The sequence below is a fragment of the Lepisosteus platostomus genome, chromosome 10 (assembly GCF_059453375.1).
Source record: "Lepisosteus platostomus isolate fLepPlt1 chromosome 10, fLepPlt1.hap1, whole genome shotgun sequence".
Taxonomy (NCBI): Eukaryota; Metazoa; Chordata; class Actinopteri; order Semionotiformes; family Lepisosteidae; genus Lepisosteus; species Lepisosteus platostomus.
Genome location: NC_142620.1, coordinates 15321076 through 15337488, shown reverse-complemented (window position 1 = coordinate 15337488; position 16413 = coordinate 15321076). Strand labels below are relative to the sequence as shown.

General features: G+C 36.7%; 1 protein-coding gene across 2 annotated transcripts in view; it reads left to right on the top strand.

Annotated features, from left to right (window-relative positions):
* The first annotated feature begins 2190 nt into the window (after positions 1-2190).
* rab15 (RAB15, member RAS oncogene family) overlaps positions 2191-16413 on the top strand; it is a 30750-nt gene continuing 16527 nt past the window's right edge. For both annotated transcript variants that reach the window (XM_088648387.1, XM_088648386.1), the window contains exon 1: positions 2191-2582. In XM_088648387.1, the coding sequence (XP_088504513.1) occupies positions 2459-2582 (124 nt within the window). In that variant the 5' untranslated portion in view covers positions 2191-2458. The remainder of the gene's footprint in view (positions 2583-16413) is intronic.

Genomic DNA, 16413 nt, shown 5'->3' with positions numbered 1-16413 from the left:
CATATTCTGTTATATCCAAAATAGTTTAACCACTCGTAACTGAAAGCCAAATTAAAGTACCCTTCGATAACTAAAGGTACAGTATGACATTGCAATGCTGATGCACAATGGGAGACACAATAGTTGCCCGTTTTAAAATACAAATGATAAAAAACGTATTAAACACTTGGTATTAGTGGGCTGTAAGAGTAAAAAATGTAATGTGCACAACTTATACGAACTTTTAAATGTGATTTTTACACTCATTTTCTGTTAATCCACTTTTAAATAGAAGACGATGTCTAAAATCTGTATTATTAAATTTTCTGTCCAAAGGCACTTCTCAGATGCACCCTCTCGAATTGAAACCACATTTATAAATCAAAGAGCTGCCCTGGCGTTTGGATTAATCTGGGGGAAAATGCCCCCAGATTACTTTCTGTTGGTTATTAATTATTTATTGCCGACCTTGGAGTAAACTGAGATAATTTGTTACAAATCTACAGAGGAGAACGGGAGATAAAGACAGTGCTATTGACCTGTGGTCTCAATGGGGCTTTCCTTCATAAACCAACAGACACAACACGGATTCTTGCAATTTTTGTATTTTTCTACTAGGTTAGGTGAAGGACAGTAATAACCGTCTGCAGTAAGACGCACTGTCCATATCTACCACTTTAACTACTGAGTTCTTTTTTTGCCAGATTGTGTGGCAGTTTTTTCAAGATTGTCTGCTACGTCACCAGACAAATTTCACAGCGCAAAATAGTAATATTCAAACAATATGTTAGTTCATCTACAGAATGTTACTAGTGCACCACTTACTGTATGTAAACGTACCGCAAGGCATCTACAAAAACGAAGGACTATTAAAAAATGTCTTTAGGAGCAAAAAAAAAACTACTAAAATTACAATTAACTATTATTACGAATGCACACTTGCAACAAAGACGCGAACATTAACTAGGTTTAATATATAAACTGTCAATATCCACAAAGAATAGTGTAACGCTTACGGCCGACAAGCACTGTGTGTAAGAGCCGGCGTACCAGAGCGGGTGACGTCACCGCCCTTCCCTGTGATAGCAGGACCACAGCTACTGGGCTGTAGGGAGATCTCTCTTTGGCTCACGGGGCTAGGTCGCTGCAGAGAGACGCGGAAGTCCCGGGTTCGAGCCTCCAGTCGGGATGGGGCCGACCAGATGCGGCAAGGGCGCCCGCCTGAGCCCCCGTTGCGTTACAATAGTCATTCAAGTCGTCCAAAGCCAATTGTAAAATATGCCCAAAGAGGTAAACGGAAACACATTGACCTGCGATAAACTCAAATGGAGCAAAAACCCGGAACAGACAGAGAAATACAAAAAAATGTTATGTTTCCCATTCTTACCAATGTGAAGTTTCACCTGTCAGACGTGCACTTTCAACACGAGTACACGAACGTCTGATGAGTTTAGCTAAAGGCACAAGTCCGATGTGCCAGCCAGTTTTTCTACATCTTCACCTCGAAGTAATTTGGTGTCGGGAGATTGTTTCAGGTGTCCTTTTAGAGGTCTTCTCATGGATTGCTCAAAGAGTTTAGGTGGAGGAGCTTTTTCGCAATGCAATAATAATTCTGTTGCCCTAAATTGAACTCTTCTCTAGCAAAAATAATCTATTGCAATCCAGTTAATACAACCATTGACACACCAGTTTACGCATATTGATCGTTTTCAGTGGATGTTAAAAATATGCAAGTGTGGTATGATTAGTTTTAAGATTAGTAGGAGCGCTAATACCGCTGTTATTCTAGAAATGTCAGGTGAGAAGTGAAGCCCAACATATTGAATAATGCGTTTTCACTACTGCTATTGATTATTTAAGTGATTATAATTGAATTAAAATAAACGCATTATATCCAGAATTGATTAATTGTCAATATTACAGGGTGTTTAAAGGAATAAAGTACAGAATGGTCCAAAGGACAGTTTTTGCGTTTCCAAACTGATTACACTTAAGGTCGTCAACACAGTTCCGCTCTACGGAATGTGGTGCTCTTATTTAATGCGAAAGGTGACAATATAGCAACAAAATCCAGAAACCTGATACAATGCATACATTAAGTCTGTTATATTGAAAAATAAAGAATGCCTTAAGGGTCATTAAAAAAACCCACATGTTTTGCTCAGGTATATCCCCCCCCTTCTCGTTTTCCCCCTCCCATTTCGCGCGATGTCATTGATGCCGAAACAGCCACGGCAGGTTTTCATCCTTGGCTCTCCATACCCCAGTAAGACAACGTGAAAATTGGATCCACCCTTTTAACAACCAAGAAAACCACCGCGTATTGTGATGATGCACTGACAGAAAAGGACAGGCAACCAGAGGGTTCTGGGAAACATCGGCTCTTGAAGGCTTTTGTTTACATTTTGGCAGATATGGGAGATAAATTTGCCGGCATTAGTGATTCGTTGCAGAGTTAACCTCTTTCCCCTAGTACACTATGGCTAAGCAGTATGATGTACTGTTCAGGCTGCTGCTTCTCGGAGATTCCGGGGTTGGGAAAACCTGTTTGCTGTGCAGATTCACGGACAATGAATTTCATTCTTCACATATTTCTACAATAGGTAAGAAAGCACCTTCCCCGTATTTTGTACGCATCCCCTCTACTTTCATGCATGTTTTCAAAGCCATAGATGGCGGAGTCACATTTAAAATAAAAAAGATATCAGTTTACATTGCCCCCTTAGCGAGAAATAAAAAAATGTTTTGTTTTACCTGGAAATGGGGGATACACCGGCAATTCTTTTACGTATGAAAGAAATATATAAATAAACCAGGTTTCATTGGACTGGGTTTCTGATTGCGCGTTATGATTCTGATTAAGGCAAAAAAAAATCTTAATGTAAATGTTATTTTATAAGTATTGACCTAACTGTTTTTTACAGACATTAATATTATTATAAGTAGACCTATTAGTTTTTTTTTTGTATGATAATTTGATATTAGCATTTTAAAAGGTTTTTTTTTTTATGACTGAAACCAAACGATGTTTCTAGTGAAGGCTCAGATTGCCGGTGTGATGTCATAAGAGTAAACCGACCTGGAGTTAAAGAATCCTTAAAATTTTTCTCATTTCGAAATTAAATCTGTTATCCGTTAGACGACCATTCTTTCATGAAAAATGGAATAAAGTTTTACTGTTCTTTAGCTTTAGGCAAAAGAAACAACTTCAACATGTTATTTCTGAAAGGTCTGCTTTTTTTTCCACGTTGCCCACAATGTTATCTAATTTAAAAAATAAATAAAATAGAAGTGCTACCCTGCTATGAGTCTGGTTAAACTCATCAGTCAAAGCTGTCAAACAGCAACCTACCATAACAAGCAAAGAGGTTAGTCACAGTTTTAATTACAACACCAGTGTGCTTTAATTCACCATAACATGATTAAAGCCAAATATAAATTTATGACTGGAGAGCTATAAAGGAACAAGTGGAAGTTAATTCCACACTGAAAAGCAGAAGAATGGAAAGCAACATTTTGGGTGTGGAGCCTTATTCTTCTTGGTGTGTTTAAGATATACATGTAGCCCATGGTTGTGGTGAACATTTTGATAGTATAATGTGAATTAAGGTGGAATTAAACCTCGGGGATCTTGTGTATTTAATTCTGACACCAGTCTGTTTGCAGACTGTGGCAGGTAACTCAGTCTATATATACAGGCCAGTATTCTACCAAATGGATAATCCAGTTGATCCCAGTCCATCTATGTTTATAAACACTAACATACTGGAGCCCTTTCATTTATCTAAGCAGCTTGCATGATTACCTCAACTACACAATACTTTAATACAGGAAAAGGTGATTGCCATAGTCAGAAGCAGAGCAGGGCTTCTCACTCTTGGACTTTATATCCCTGAAGTGATCTTTCCAGCCAGACTCTTGGTTGGTTAATTGTTACTGATTCAACCTTTTTAATTGTTCTCTCCTCTTATAAAGTACCCTTTTTAAAATCACCTCCTTGTATGGAATTATCGTGTACTTGTTTCTTTGCAATTCACTCAGTGGCATAGCTCAGCATTCTATGTTGCTAACGTATTCTGTTTTTGGTATTCATTAAAATACCTCAAAATCACACCCATCCTTGTGGGTTAAAGTGAGCCAACTTTCCGTTAGATTGTTAAAGGAAACTACATTCTATTTACAGCATAGTGAAGACACTGTTTCAGGCAATGTGAGTAGAATCGGTATTTTCTGATGGAAACAAGAAACCTTCATCAGAATCCTTTTCTATTTTTAAAACAGAAGGAAATAAACTTGCAGGTGATCCATCACAACCTTCTCAGGTTTGAAGACTTATGGTGACAATTGTGAGGTTTTAGCCAAAGTACTAATGAACTTCTTAGTGGAGATTTTGCTTGTTTCCTGTGAAAGCCATCAGCTGTAGGCCTCTGATGAAATAATGAAAAATGGGAATATTTAATGTGTTGGTAATTAGTAAGCGTTTGTTTTTTATACACAACTGTGGCTTTTACAAACATGGGCTTCAAATATTAAGACTTAAGTAGCCTGATCCTGGAGCTCAGGTATATGTTGATGATTTGGCAATCAATAAAGTATTAGAAGAGTAGAATGCACTTTGATGATACCGTATCTTACCCTACATATTAAAAGCGTGCATCCATGACAACCAAAGAAGACATGCCAACGATGAAGAATAACTGCTGTGTTGTAATTTAAACCGAGAGTTTGAATCTTGTAGTTATGAAAACTCTTTCATACCCTTTTCATCAGTGTGATTGTTGTATTGTTTGAATTGAATGGATTCCCATGCATCTGAACAGTATTGCCCAGACAGACGTGAAATATAGATCCAGAATACATTTCACAGGAAACAAGATAGTCTGCAGTGTGGCATGCAGTAGCTAGAATGTAATACGCAAGATGCAGTACTACTAATGTACATTTGAGTGGGGGCAGAATATGGAGGAACTACCTGCCCAGCAAACACTATGTAGAACAAACTCACAACGCCTTAATACAACTGTAGATCACAGTATGTAATTTTCAGATTTGAATCGGGTGTCTCAAAGCAAATATGTAAAAAGAATTGTTTAAATTTAATATTATTTTTTAAAAAAACAATGCCATTGTGTTCCAAAACTGTAAGTTCATCTAGATGGTTTTTAAGTGATAAGTCATTACACATTTCTAAATGTAGAGGCTCCTAAATCAAAGTCATAACCATTATAAGATATTGTCAACATTCACATCCAAGTTTCCAGAGGGTTCCCATATCTCAAGATTATTTCTAGGAAACTTTACTAACATATGTATTGCATTAAGTTTACAAGACCCTTTGTTGTTTTTTTTCCCTTAGATGTCAAAACTTGTATGAGTCCCTTTAAACAGTCAGCTTCTTATTTCTTAAAAAAATATTTCTCCATGGTAACATCAGTTTTGCTTTGTACCCCGCCTGCAGTAATTGTCATGGCACATGGTCTCTTGCACATTGGGAGAGGAGATGCGCACAGGAAATGCATCAGTGTTAACTAGCTATTGTCAGCCAGAATTTGAGGGCAAACAAAGACTAGAGGAGGCTTCTAAATTCAGTGAATTGAGGGGTGGCATTAGAGTGCAATTAAATAAATTACTTGTTGGTGTAAGAAAATACCTCTTCCAGTGTCCTCTAAATTATTGTTTTTCCCATTAATCTAAAGCTTCGGGCTTTGGAGCAAGCATTTGTAATCTAAAGCAATTCTGTTTGCAGACTGTGGCGATTTTTATATTGGAGATAATTCTTTTACAGAGTTAGTGTTACTAATAATTGACCTCAACACTTTATCTGAGATAACTAGGTTTGAATAAGAAAAGGCAATGTACATTTCTAAATGAATAAAACAACTTCTAATCATAGGATGAGTAGCATACATAATTTAGTAGAGTTTACAGCATCATACTGGAAATTATTTTCAAACATGGAATAACTAGAGAACAACATTCATTGGAAACAGCAAGATCCATAGGTGTGGAAAGAATGAAAAGGACCAAAGACAAGGTTACAAACAAGAGAAGATCTTTCGATCCAGTTTGCCCGGTTGGTTGCTAGCTATTTGAGCCGGGAAACTCTTGCAGGCGCTCCTTAAAAGAAATAATGGTATGGGATTCAACAACGTGAATGTGTTTTTCCATGTAAAAATGGTGCCACCTGTACTATTTTCATGACTGAACCAGTGCCCTCCATTCCTGTATTATCCCACCTGTTTCATTCCTTTTTGAACCAATTAAGACCATACTGTATTTTCATTTAAGAGTGGCAACAAGGCAAGTACTCATTTTTAAGATAAAATCACTTTGTTGTATTAGGGACTTGTCTTTTCACATACCTCAACTTGCTCTCCATGAGACACACAGACAGGGAGAGAAGCTTGGGGTCAGACCGCAGGGTGAGGCATTTATATGGTGCCCCTGGAGCAGGTGGGGTTAAGGGCCTTGCTCAGTGCCCAACGGAGTAGGTTTCTTCTGCCAGCTGTGGGATTCAAACCGGCAACCTTTCAGCCACAGGAGCAGATCCTTAGCCACAGAGCCGCCGCACCACAAGATTTGTTGTTTTTTTTTAGTTTCTGAAATAACAATAAAGTTAAATTCTAAGCCAAATAAAGTATAGTGGCCCTATGGAACAATTAAAATGCAAATAACAGTAGCTTTCTTCGTGGCATGGCTACCTAAAAGAGCTGGTCTTGTGTTGAATGAGTGAATGCTTTTTCTCACTATAAATCGTGTAATGACACTGTAAGTATTAAGTAGAGTGAGAGAGTTGTGGATAAAGAACTACATTCAAAATGGTCTCTGGCAGATGAATAAGTTCATAATTGACATTATGTCCCCTTGCAGCTTCAATATTCTTTTTTAATAACTACTGTGCATAGTATTGTTCAGTATCTGTGATGAATAAAGAGAAAGTTGTTTGTTTTTTGAGCTTTAAATGTGCCACATGACTTTCTCTCATCTTTTAGTTAAGGTTAAGAGTGCTGCAGTGTAGCCAAGAAGCAGAAACTATAATGAAGGAAAGAATAGTGTAACACTCACTTGGAAGGTACAACAGTATACTGTTGTCTATAGCAATAGGAGATGTAGCCTATTTGACATTTTGGTCAATAACCTGACATTTATCTTCTATTATATTCCTGACCAAGATGCCAGATCTTCTGCTATATTTTTATACATATTCTTTGAACTTTTGAGTGTTTCTCTCATCTTTAACCTTGGTTTCTTCTACCATAACATAAAACAGAATACTCCTGATTTATAGAAAGGCTGGCCTGGTGCTGTAGCATTGGATAAACAATTTAATCCACAAAGAGTATATATTTTTTTATTGTTGCAAGTAACCCTTTTACTATTGATTCTTCAAGGGACAACGTAATGAGAAATTTTGCCAGCACTCAATTTTGACAAATTTGTTTATACTAGATTTATTAGCTGCAAAAATGTCCATGTGTGCATTTTGTTAAAAGGTACCTTTTAAGAAAGAAAGGATATATACAAATATATATTCCAACCTAAGAAGGTCTTACTCTGTGTATGTAATATCCCTTCTTAAGACAATGTGGTAAATTAGATTGTTGCTGATTTCTTTATTAGTAGAATAATGTGTACAAAACACTGAAAATGCATCAACAGCACATGAATGAAAGCTTCATTTTATTATCCAACACTAAATGTAAACATTCTTCTACACAGTTTAAAGATAAATAATTAAAAATTTTACATTTTAAAATTTCCAAGCACTGGTTCAGTTTCTGAATAACAGATACTCCTGCTAAGAGTCTTTACACCCCACATATTTTAAGCAGAATAACTGTGGTTTCTGTTGAAACAGTGAGGATGCATAAACCACAATCTTTTCAATAATCCCAAACTGAATGTGTGAAAGTGCAAGTAAACTAATGTTAAACCATGCAACAGAAATACACTTGCTGTCTGCTTAATGTTTTTAGGGTCTTAATGCTACTTTTCTATGAGAACATCAATGTTTTACCCATGACGCCAAGCAATATTTATATTAATAAATAATGTTTATATTACTGCTAAAGGATATAATGAGGTTGTTACAGTAATTATATTATTATTAGCCTACTACATGCATGACATCCAAAATCATAGCCAAAATATAAATATCTCGACAAAAATTACAACTCTTTAAAAGTCAAATGACTATCTCCTGGAAAACAGACATTTAGTGTTGCAGTTTTTATGTATATAAATATGTACCTGTGTGCCTCTCTAGAATTTAATCAAGCACGTTTCTACTGAGAGACATTAATAGACCAAAAAGGCAGTTATTTCTGATGTCGCCTGCACTGTCAGCGGATCTGTACTCGTGGTGGAATGTTTGAAATGGCAGTCACTGAAGCTGTGCAAACCTAAACCTTTCTCCTGAGCCACACTATGCTGACTTGGTAGTAACATGCTTGGTTATAGTTTCCTAGAAAGAAACACTTGCAAAAAATTCTCCAAGACTGCAACTTTAAATCCACCATTTCACAAAAGCAGTGCCGGATGTAAAAAGCCAGTAATGTATTAATAGTTTGCTTTTCCACATGTTAACCATTTGACCTGTGGTATATTTCTCTTTTGTCACATAATTGGCTGATCTCTATAGATATTCTGCATAACAAGGAAGGAAAATCTCACGATTATCAACCTCACTCACAACTGAAACATCTAATTTAGCAGTTGTGCTTCTGCTTCTAGTTGAACGTGTTTTCTTTTGTGTGCTCTAGCGGTACGTCTGTCAGTCCTGTAAAGCACACCAGAGATAATTTGCAAAGGCAATTTAATTCATTTTCATTCTTCTGTGATTTCCGAGGATAACACTGTAAATCCTTTTGTTGTTAAAAGACAAGAAGATGGAATGCTGATACCATCTAAAAGTGGAGTTAGGCTTTTGGAAAATTTGAAATGTCAAAGAAACAATTGTCTGTAAATGATAATTTTCTCTGTTTACGTTTTATGGAGAGATGTGAAGACATCTTTTCGTTTACACTTCATAACCGACTAAAAATATTAAAGAATTAAAACATTTAAAAAGTCTTGATTGGAAGATACATTTTTTTAGCAGATTTATTAGACTTTATCAAAATCGTTATTATAAAATGCACAAAGCTGTGATATTCTTAAAATGTTAAGAGATGCTAATCGTAAGATACGAAACATGCTGATGCACAGTGAAAGTGCAGCAGTCTAAGATTTACATCAGTTGCCCAGTAGGGTATTACACATATTTAATTTTGTTTTCATTTAAATACATTGGAGATAAGGTAAACAATATCATAGACTGACTGGTATCATTCTGTGGTTTGACAAACTATTGAGCTCAAGTCATGTGAATTAATACAGGCGGTCAGTGTTTTGGGTTTGAAGTTAAAATTAATAGATTAAGAATATATGCAAGTAGCTGTTCTTTCAAGATGATAAGAGTTAAATTAACACGAGAACAAGGGAAAAAACCAACCAAGGCCTGCTTCAGCAATCTGTAAATGAATGCAGAAAAGCCTGGACAGAACAGAAATAGGAACAGTTACAGTCAAGAGGAGAACATTCAGTCCACCTGGCTTATTTAGTAGTTAGTAGCTAAGTGATCTGAGGATTTCATCCAGCTGTATCTTGAAAGAAGCCAGGGTGTCATCTTCAACGATATGGCTGGGAAGCTCATTTCAGACCCCCACATCCCTTTGTGTATAAAAAACTGCCTTACTGTATGTTCTGAGTTTTAAATGCACTTTCACATAGTTTTATTGTATGTTCCCTGGTTCGTGTTTTTTGTTTATTCTGAAGACAGATGTTTGGCTGACTTTGTCAATGTCTTTGAAGATTTGTGAATATTTGAACGAAACTATGAAGGGTTTTCATTAAAATGGTTTTTAGCCTGTCAATGTAGGATGTTCCTTTAAACCCAGGAATATACTGTAGCTGATTGATCTTCTTGGGACAGACTCCAGGGCAGCAATATAAGTAAGGTGTTCATGTTTACTGGTCCTAGATGCTTAATGTAAGTAAATGACGCTCTACTTTTCAGTCAAGAGAGGAAGTGACACACTGGACACATTGAAAATGGATTGTACATTCGTTTATGTCGTTTTTAAACATAATCTTTGTTTTCTTCCTCTGTATAACTTAGGCATATCCTTTTTTGTATTATGCATTTTTTTAATTATATAAAAAATAATAATTCAAAATTAAACAACATTCTGTGTTTGTTTGGAATTGCTCAACTGGATTGCTTTTTAATAGAAATAAATATAAAGTCCACGCTCTCAACCTGCTGTAAAGTGACATTGTTTAATAAGTTCATAGAGCCAAACTGAAACAAGAAAAAAAATGCAAAAGTTAGCTGATGTATCTTTCAAAGAGACATGAAGTTGACAATTTGGCACAATTTTATTATAGCTTAATTGACACTGGGATTCCTTTTGCACCTTATTGATCGCTGGGTGTCCACTGATATCATGTGGCATTTATGTAGGGAAGTGTGCATCACTCTACCTTTAAAGTTTATCAGTGTTATAATTATTATTGCCAATGCTGATGGCCGACTGTAACCTTCATTCCTTGCAGTATTTGCTCAGAAGTTATTTTGAGCAAATATTAGGATTTTCTGTATGCACCCTTCCCTCTTGAACTGAATGGCTTCTGCCATTGTTGGCTTGTGCTGAATATATACTGATGGGGAAAAAAGAAACGCAACACTTTCTGGAACGTGAATACTATACAGTAGTTATACTGTAGCTTATGTACTTTCACAAAGTTGTCAATTTGTTTTAAACCCTCTGACCAGCAAAACAGCTTGTGCAGTGAGGCATTGCAACTTGCCAATCACACGAAAGCTTGTTAGGTGCACTTTTACCCAACAAGGTCAAGGTGGAAGAATGCCTGATCAGATCACCTTTAAAAAGACCTTAATTCGAAGTTTAGGTCACTGCAAGAAAAAGGCCACAGTTAGTCAGTTTTCTGTGCATTCCATAATGCCTTGAATGTCACCAGAAGCAAGGGAGAGGGCCATGGGTGTGCTGCAGACAGGCATGTCATGTGCCAGCATTGCCAGCCACTATGGAGTGAGCCGCTCCACTGTGTCCCAATTGCAGAGAAGGAGATCTAACCTGGACTGTGAACACTGACTCTATCATGAGGAAGGCTCAGCAGCGCCTTTATTTCTTGAGGTGCCTCAAGCGATGGGGGATGCCAATACATGTGTTGGTGAACTTCTACCGCTGCACCATCGAGAGCGTCCTCACCAACGGGATCACCATGTGGTATGGCAACACCTCTTCGCGAGAAAGAAAGGCACGGCAGAGAATGGTCAATATGGCCCAGAAGATCATCGGCTGCGGTCTCACCGAGATTAAACAGCTCTATGAGGACCGCTGCCGTGGTAGAATTCTGGCTATCACAGAGGACAGTCACCAGCCCGGGCATGAGCTCTTCACCCCACTGCCCTCAGGCAAGAGATATAAGAGCATACGGACACCACTAGATTCTTCAATAGCTTCTATCCACAAGCAGTGAGATTGGCGAACACATTTAGCCATCCCCCTCGGACCACACCTACACCATCACCATCTACCTCATTATGATTTCTTATCTTTTGCACATCTCCAGTCATTGTTTACACGTCTGTATTGTTTACATTCAAACTGTCTATATGTTTACTTGTACATTGTCTACTGTTTGTTTGTATATTGTCTTGATGCACTGTTTGCACTTTGTTTTGTTTTTTACACTTGTTTTACAATCGAGAGACTTTCTGTAAGTAAGAATTCCATTGTACCAGTACCGGTTACATATGGCAATAAAGTTCAAGTTCAAGTTTCAGCAGACCAGCAAGACAGATGACCATCCAAGATCTGGTCACCCTCGAGTGACCACACCAGAGCAGGACTGACACATTAGACTGGTCCATCTGAGAGATCATTTCAGATCTGCCACCCGTACTGCTGCTGAAACTGCCAGAAGACACAATGCCCGCATCAGTGACAGGACAGTGAGGCTCCATTCTGCTGGCCTTAGAGCAAGGCGAGCTCTCAGAGGGCCTCTGCACACACCTCCTAGATGTCACACCAGACTGGCTTGGGCCAGACGGGGGCTGCGATGGTCTCGTCAGCACTGGCATCAGGTCCTCTTCACGGATGAGTCACTCTTCAGCCTGTTCCACGCAGACAGGACAGGACGGCCAGAGTGTGGAGGAGATGTTACTGTATGTTTCTTTTTTCCATCAGTATATTTTTGGAATATGTTTATAGCAAATCTTCTGGAAGCAATGCTTTGTGATCCTATTTTAGTTCCTGGAAAAAAGTCCAAAAAGAGTGTTTTTAGGTCAGTTCAGTTAATCGTTATTTTGACATATTAATGGAAACTTGATGTTTGAGGAAAAAAAAACTGCTTACATCTAAATAATTTTCAAATTAGTTGTATGACAGAAACACTCAATATTTGTTCCGTTACCTGTGTACATATCATATAGAGATAGTTATGCAAGAAGCTAAATCCCAAAAATGTTTATTTTTTAATGGATTTATAGAACAAGAATAAAAAAATATATTTTGTACACAAAGCATTAAGTTATGAATTTCATTTCTGATATCATTGCTCTTTTGGGATTTTGTTCTACATTAATTTGTTTTTTATTAATGCTCATGATACACAGGTTATGCAGGCTGCATGTTTTTCTTCAATGTATAACCAGCACAATTTATACTCAGCTAAAAAACCTACAGATTTCTTTAGAGATAAGCATTGTTGGTATGTTATCGATCGGCTGAGACTCTTGGCATAGAGGGGTCATACAGATAACATCCTGGAAGAAATATTGTCCTACAGATATCTTTGTCACTGTCTTAAAGGTGATCTCAGTTTGATGACAGTAGGTAAATAACAACAAAAAAAGGGGACAACCTCCTTGACATTCTTAACTCAAGATATTAAATTTTAGTAAGCTAGAGCCAAAAAGCTTCCTGTTCTCATTTTATGATTGGTTTGGGTTATCATCGTGCCTTTTGCAAAGTAGGAAGTAAATAATGTACAGGCTCATGTGAAAGTCTTCGTGTAATCTGACCTCAATAAAGTGGAAGATGAATAGGAGACTCTTTTACATTGACAAATATTGAAATACGTTTTTTATTGGTGTTTAGAAATGTCCAGCAAAACTCCACAGTTGTCTAAATGAATGTTAGACAAGCAGCTCCATCCCTGGTGGATTGTGTTGACACACCAGTGTGTCTGTCAGAACACTGCAGGGGGGCGCTGTTGACATTTCCTTGTGCAGTGGACATACTGAGAGTAGAGTCCTGGCCTTTGGATAGGAAAATACCAGGGTTTTAAGGTGTCGGAAAGAATCATTAGAACAAAACAATCTTTTTTTATTTCACCCTTTCATTGGCACTGACTCATTGCTATTGTGAGACATATTTGGGTTAACGTGTTCAGTGTTTTGTGTGTGGTATTTAGTTTGGTGTGAGTGAAGTTTTATTTAATCTCAGACCCAGGGAAAAGTGTGGTGTGGACAGTTGAGGAGAGAATGCAGGCTCACGCTGTGTCCGTTATTCTTTTTCTTCTTCTTGCTTGGTCTGCTAGTTTTTTTTTTATCAATAAAGTTTGATAATCGACCAGTGAAAGCTCTGTTTTCCTACACATGAATGCCTAAAACCCTAAACCGAACCCAGGACTTTACACTATTTTTGAGACTGGAGGCCAGTTAGGAACTGTTTCAGGAATGTTGAGAACCTGTGTAGCATTCTTAATCAAGGAATGAAGACTCTAAGGCAGCATGTGCTGATGTAGTGTCAAGATGAGATAATACTACTTTCTGAATGTCAGCTGCAAGGAACATTTTGTCTGGACCTTGGTTCAGTAAAATGTGCCATATATTTATATTTTTAAATTTGTTGAAAATGTTTATAGCAAGAAATAATTAGAATTATTCTCTGTCCATGTGTGAAGTATCTTCTGAAAGATTGTTCTGGTTCATTTATTAAATATTCGCTTATTTTATATTCAGCACCTCTTCAGGAATATAGTTCAGGAATAAAATAAATTTGTTATATATTATTATTTAATTCCACAAAATCCCCCCTCTTGTTATTCACCTTTTTAATTGCTCATTAGAACCTCGCTGTGCTCTTGAAAACTCTATTGAAAACTCATCTATGAAGATGCATTACTTCCTTATCAAGGTGAACTTGTGCTTTTATTGACAATGACTCTTTCACACTCAAATGTTATGCAGAAAAAATGATGCTATTCTGGGAAGCCATTTGATAATTTTATTTAGAAAAGGATCATGTTATCTGGAAGGAGCAGTTCATTGTGTTCAAAGATATGCTCAAGCCTTCATTCGCTGAGCATTAGGAGAACAAAAGAAGCAAATCATAAAAGTTTCATTGAGCTTTCTTACCTTTTCCAGCGTGTCTGTCAGGAAATTAATTGAAATAGTTGTCCTGGTTGGCACAGGTGATTATATGACATTTTGTTGGACTACCTGGCAAGATCTGAAATATTTCAATAAGTGCAGATATCCTTAATCTGATTACCTTATTTAAATGCATTATTTCATGCATTTAAACAGAAAAAAAACAAGTTGTGTTGTATGTCTTTGAAATGAGAAAATGAATCGGTACTTTAAACTTCACTTTGAGTGGCTGAGAAATGTGCGCCATAGGGCAAAATACTGTAGAACGACAGGAAATCCTTTAAAAATCAATTTTTTGTTCAGTCAGAACCTCAAGCTACAATCTTTTTTTGACATTTAATTTTGAGTCCCAAGTTCAAACTTTGTGTTTTCCTGGGCTGAGTCATCTGTTGTATACATATTAAGGAACAAAAATGGGTTTATAGGGTTTATAATACACTGTCAAAGATAAAGGCCCATTTTGCAGTTTCTTGTTCTGTTTGGGAAGACAAAGATATACAACTGATCATATTAAATAATGAGACTCAATTTTTTTAAAATAATGCTTTACAAGTTTAGTAGAAATAAAAGTTATTTTGCCTAGCTGACCACGCCAATACAGATTTGAGCCAGAGTGAACAGATGGACTATTTTTAAAAATGGTTTATTTTCCTACTGTATACTTTTAATTTTTAAATAAATGAGCTATTTCTGTGGACATTGGTAGGATATAATTAAAAAAAAACTTTAAAAGCATATTTAAAAAAAGATTTCTTTAATCAATTTGCAAGAGACTTTATCAAGAGGCTTGCACAAATACCACTGTATTGTAAACTAGATAGCTTTCGAAAGACTCCTAATTAAATGACTAAATGTAAATTTTGTTTTATATACATGTTGACTTTGATGTAGCAACTACATGCTGCGAACAGTTTTAGTGTGCTCTATAAGTCTAATTTCAGGATGTATCCAAGCAACCTTTGCACCGTGAGCTATTAAAAAGTGAATTAATCTTCTCATTACTATTCAAAGCCTCTGGCTAGAAACCAACTGACCATAGAGCTTTTTCATCAGATCATATTTGCAAAGCTTTATTGTCAAACCAAAGTCCTTGTAATTGAGTTCAATAGCCACAAAGAAAACATGGAATGATGGAGGCTCTGACATGTTGTAATTCTGACAGAATTATTTTAGAATGTTTGCTTTGTATTTTCTTAATTACCACCTAAAATGTCATCACAAAAAGTGTGCTTGAACTCCCAACGAGTACCAACACTTTAAAATCGTATTAAACTAAGCTCTATTAGTTATCAAACATTTCACTTTTTAGACTGATTCAAGTCCCCCGCAGCTGTAATGATGCAGTACTCTGTTGTATTTTAGTGACATGCAATGCACTGGGTGTTGTGGTTAAGTACCTTCAGTTAAAACAATAAAATTAGAGCTATGCTCTCACAAATCTCATGGTATATTAAATACTTAATAAACAATACCCAGTTAAATCCATTCCACTAACACTTCAGCTATATTTCCTGGCAGGTAACCTACAGAAATAACACATGCAATAGGGAAGAATTTGAAAATCTACCCAGTCTGATTTAAAATATCACTGGCATAAGCTAAAAGTGTGGCAGTGAAAATGTTAAGGTTTGAAAGTGAAGTCATGCCTGGGCAAGGGATATATTTTAATGTTTTTTTTATTCTACATCTATTCATGATTCACAGAGGGGAATTGTCTCCATGGAAACTCCTTTAGTGAAGAGGGAGTACTTAGCATTAACGGACATTTCTTCTACCCTTTAATCAAGTAATCTAAGTCATTTTTGGATATACAGTATATGATGAAATCTATCCCAGTAGGAAAAAATAATTGTTTCTCTGAACTAAGTTTTATAATGTGGTGCAAACATCAAAGTCAAAGACATAGAAAATTCGTTTACATTAAAAAACAGATAATGGTGATAAAATTCCACATAGTCCAGGGAAGAGAACAAACAAGCAGTCTTAGGGCT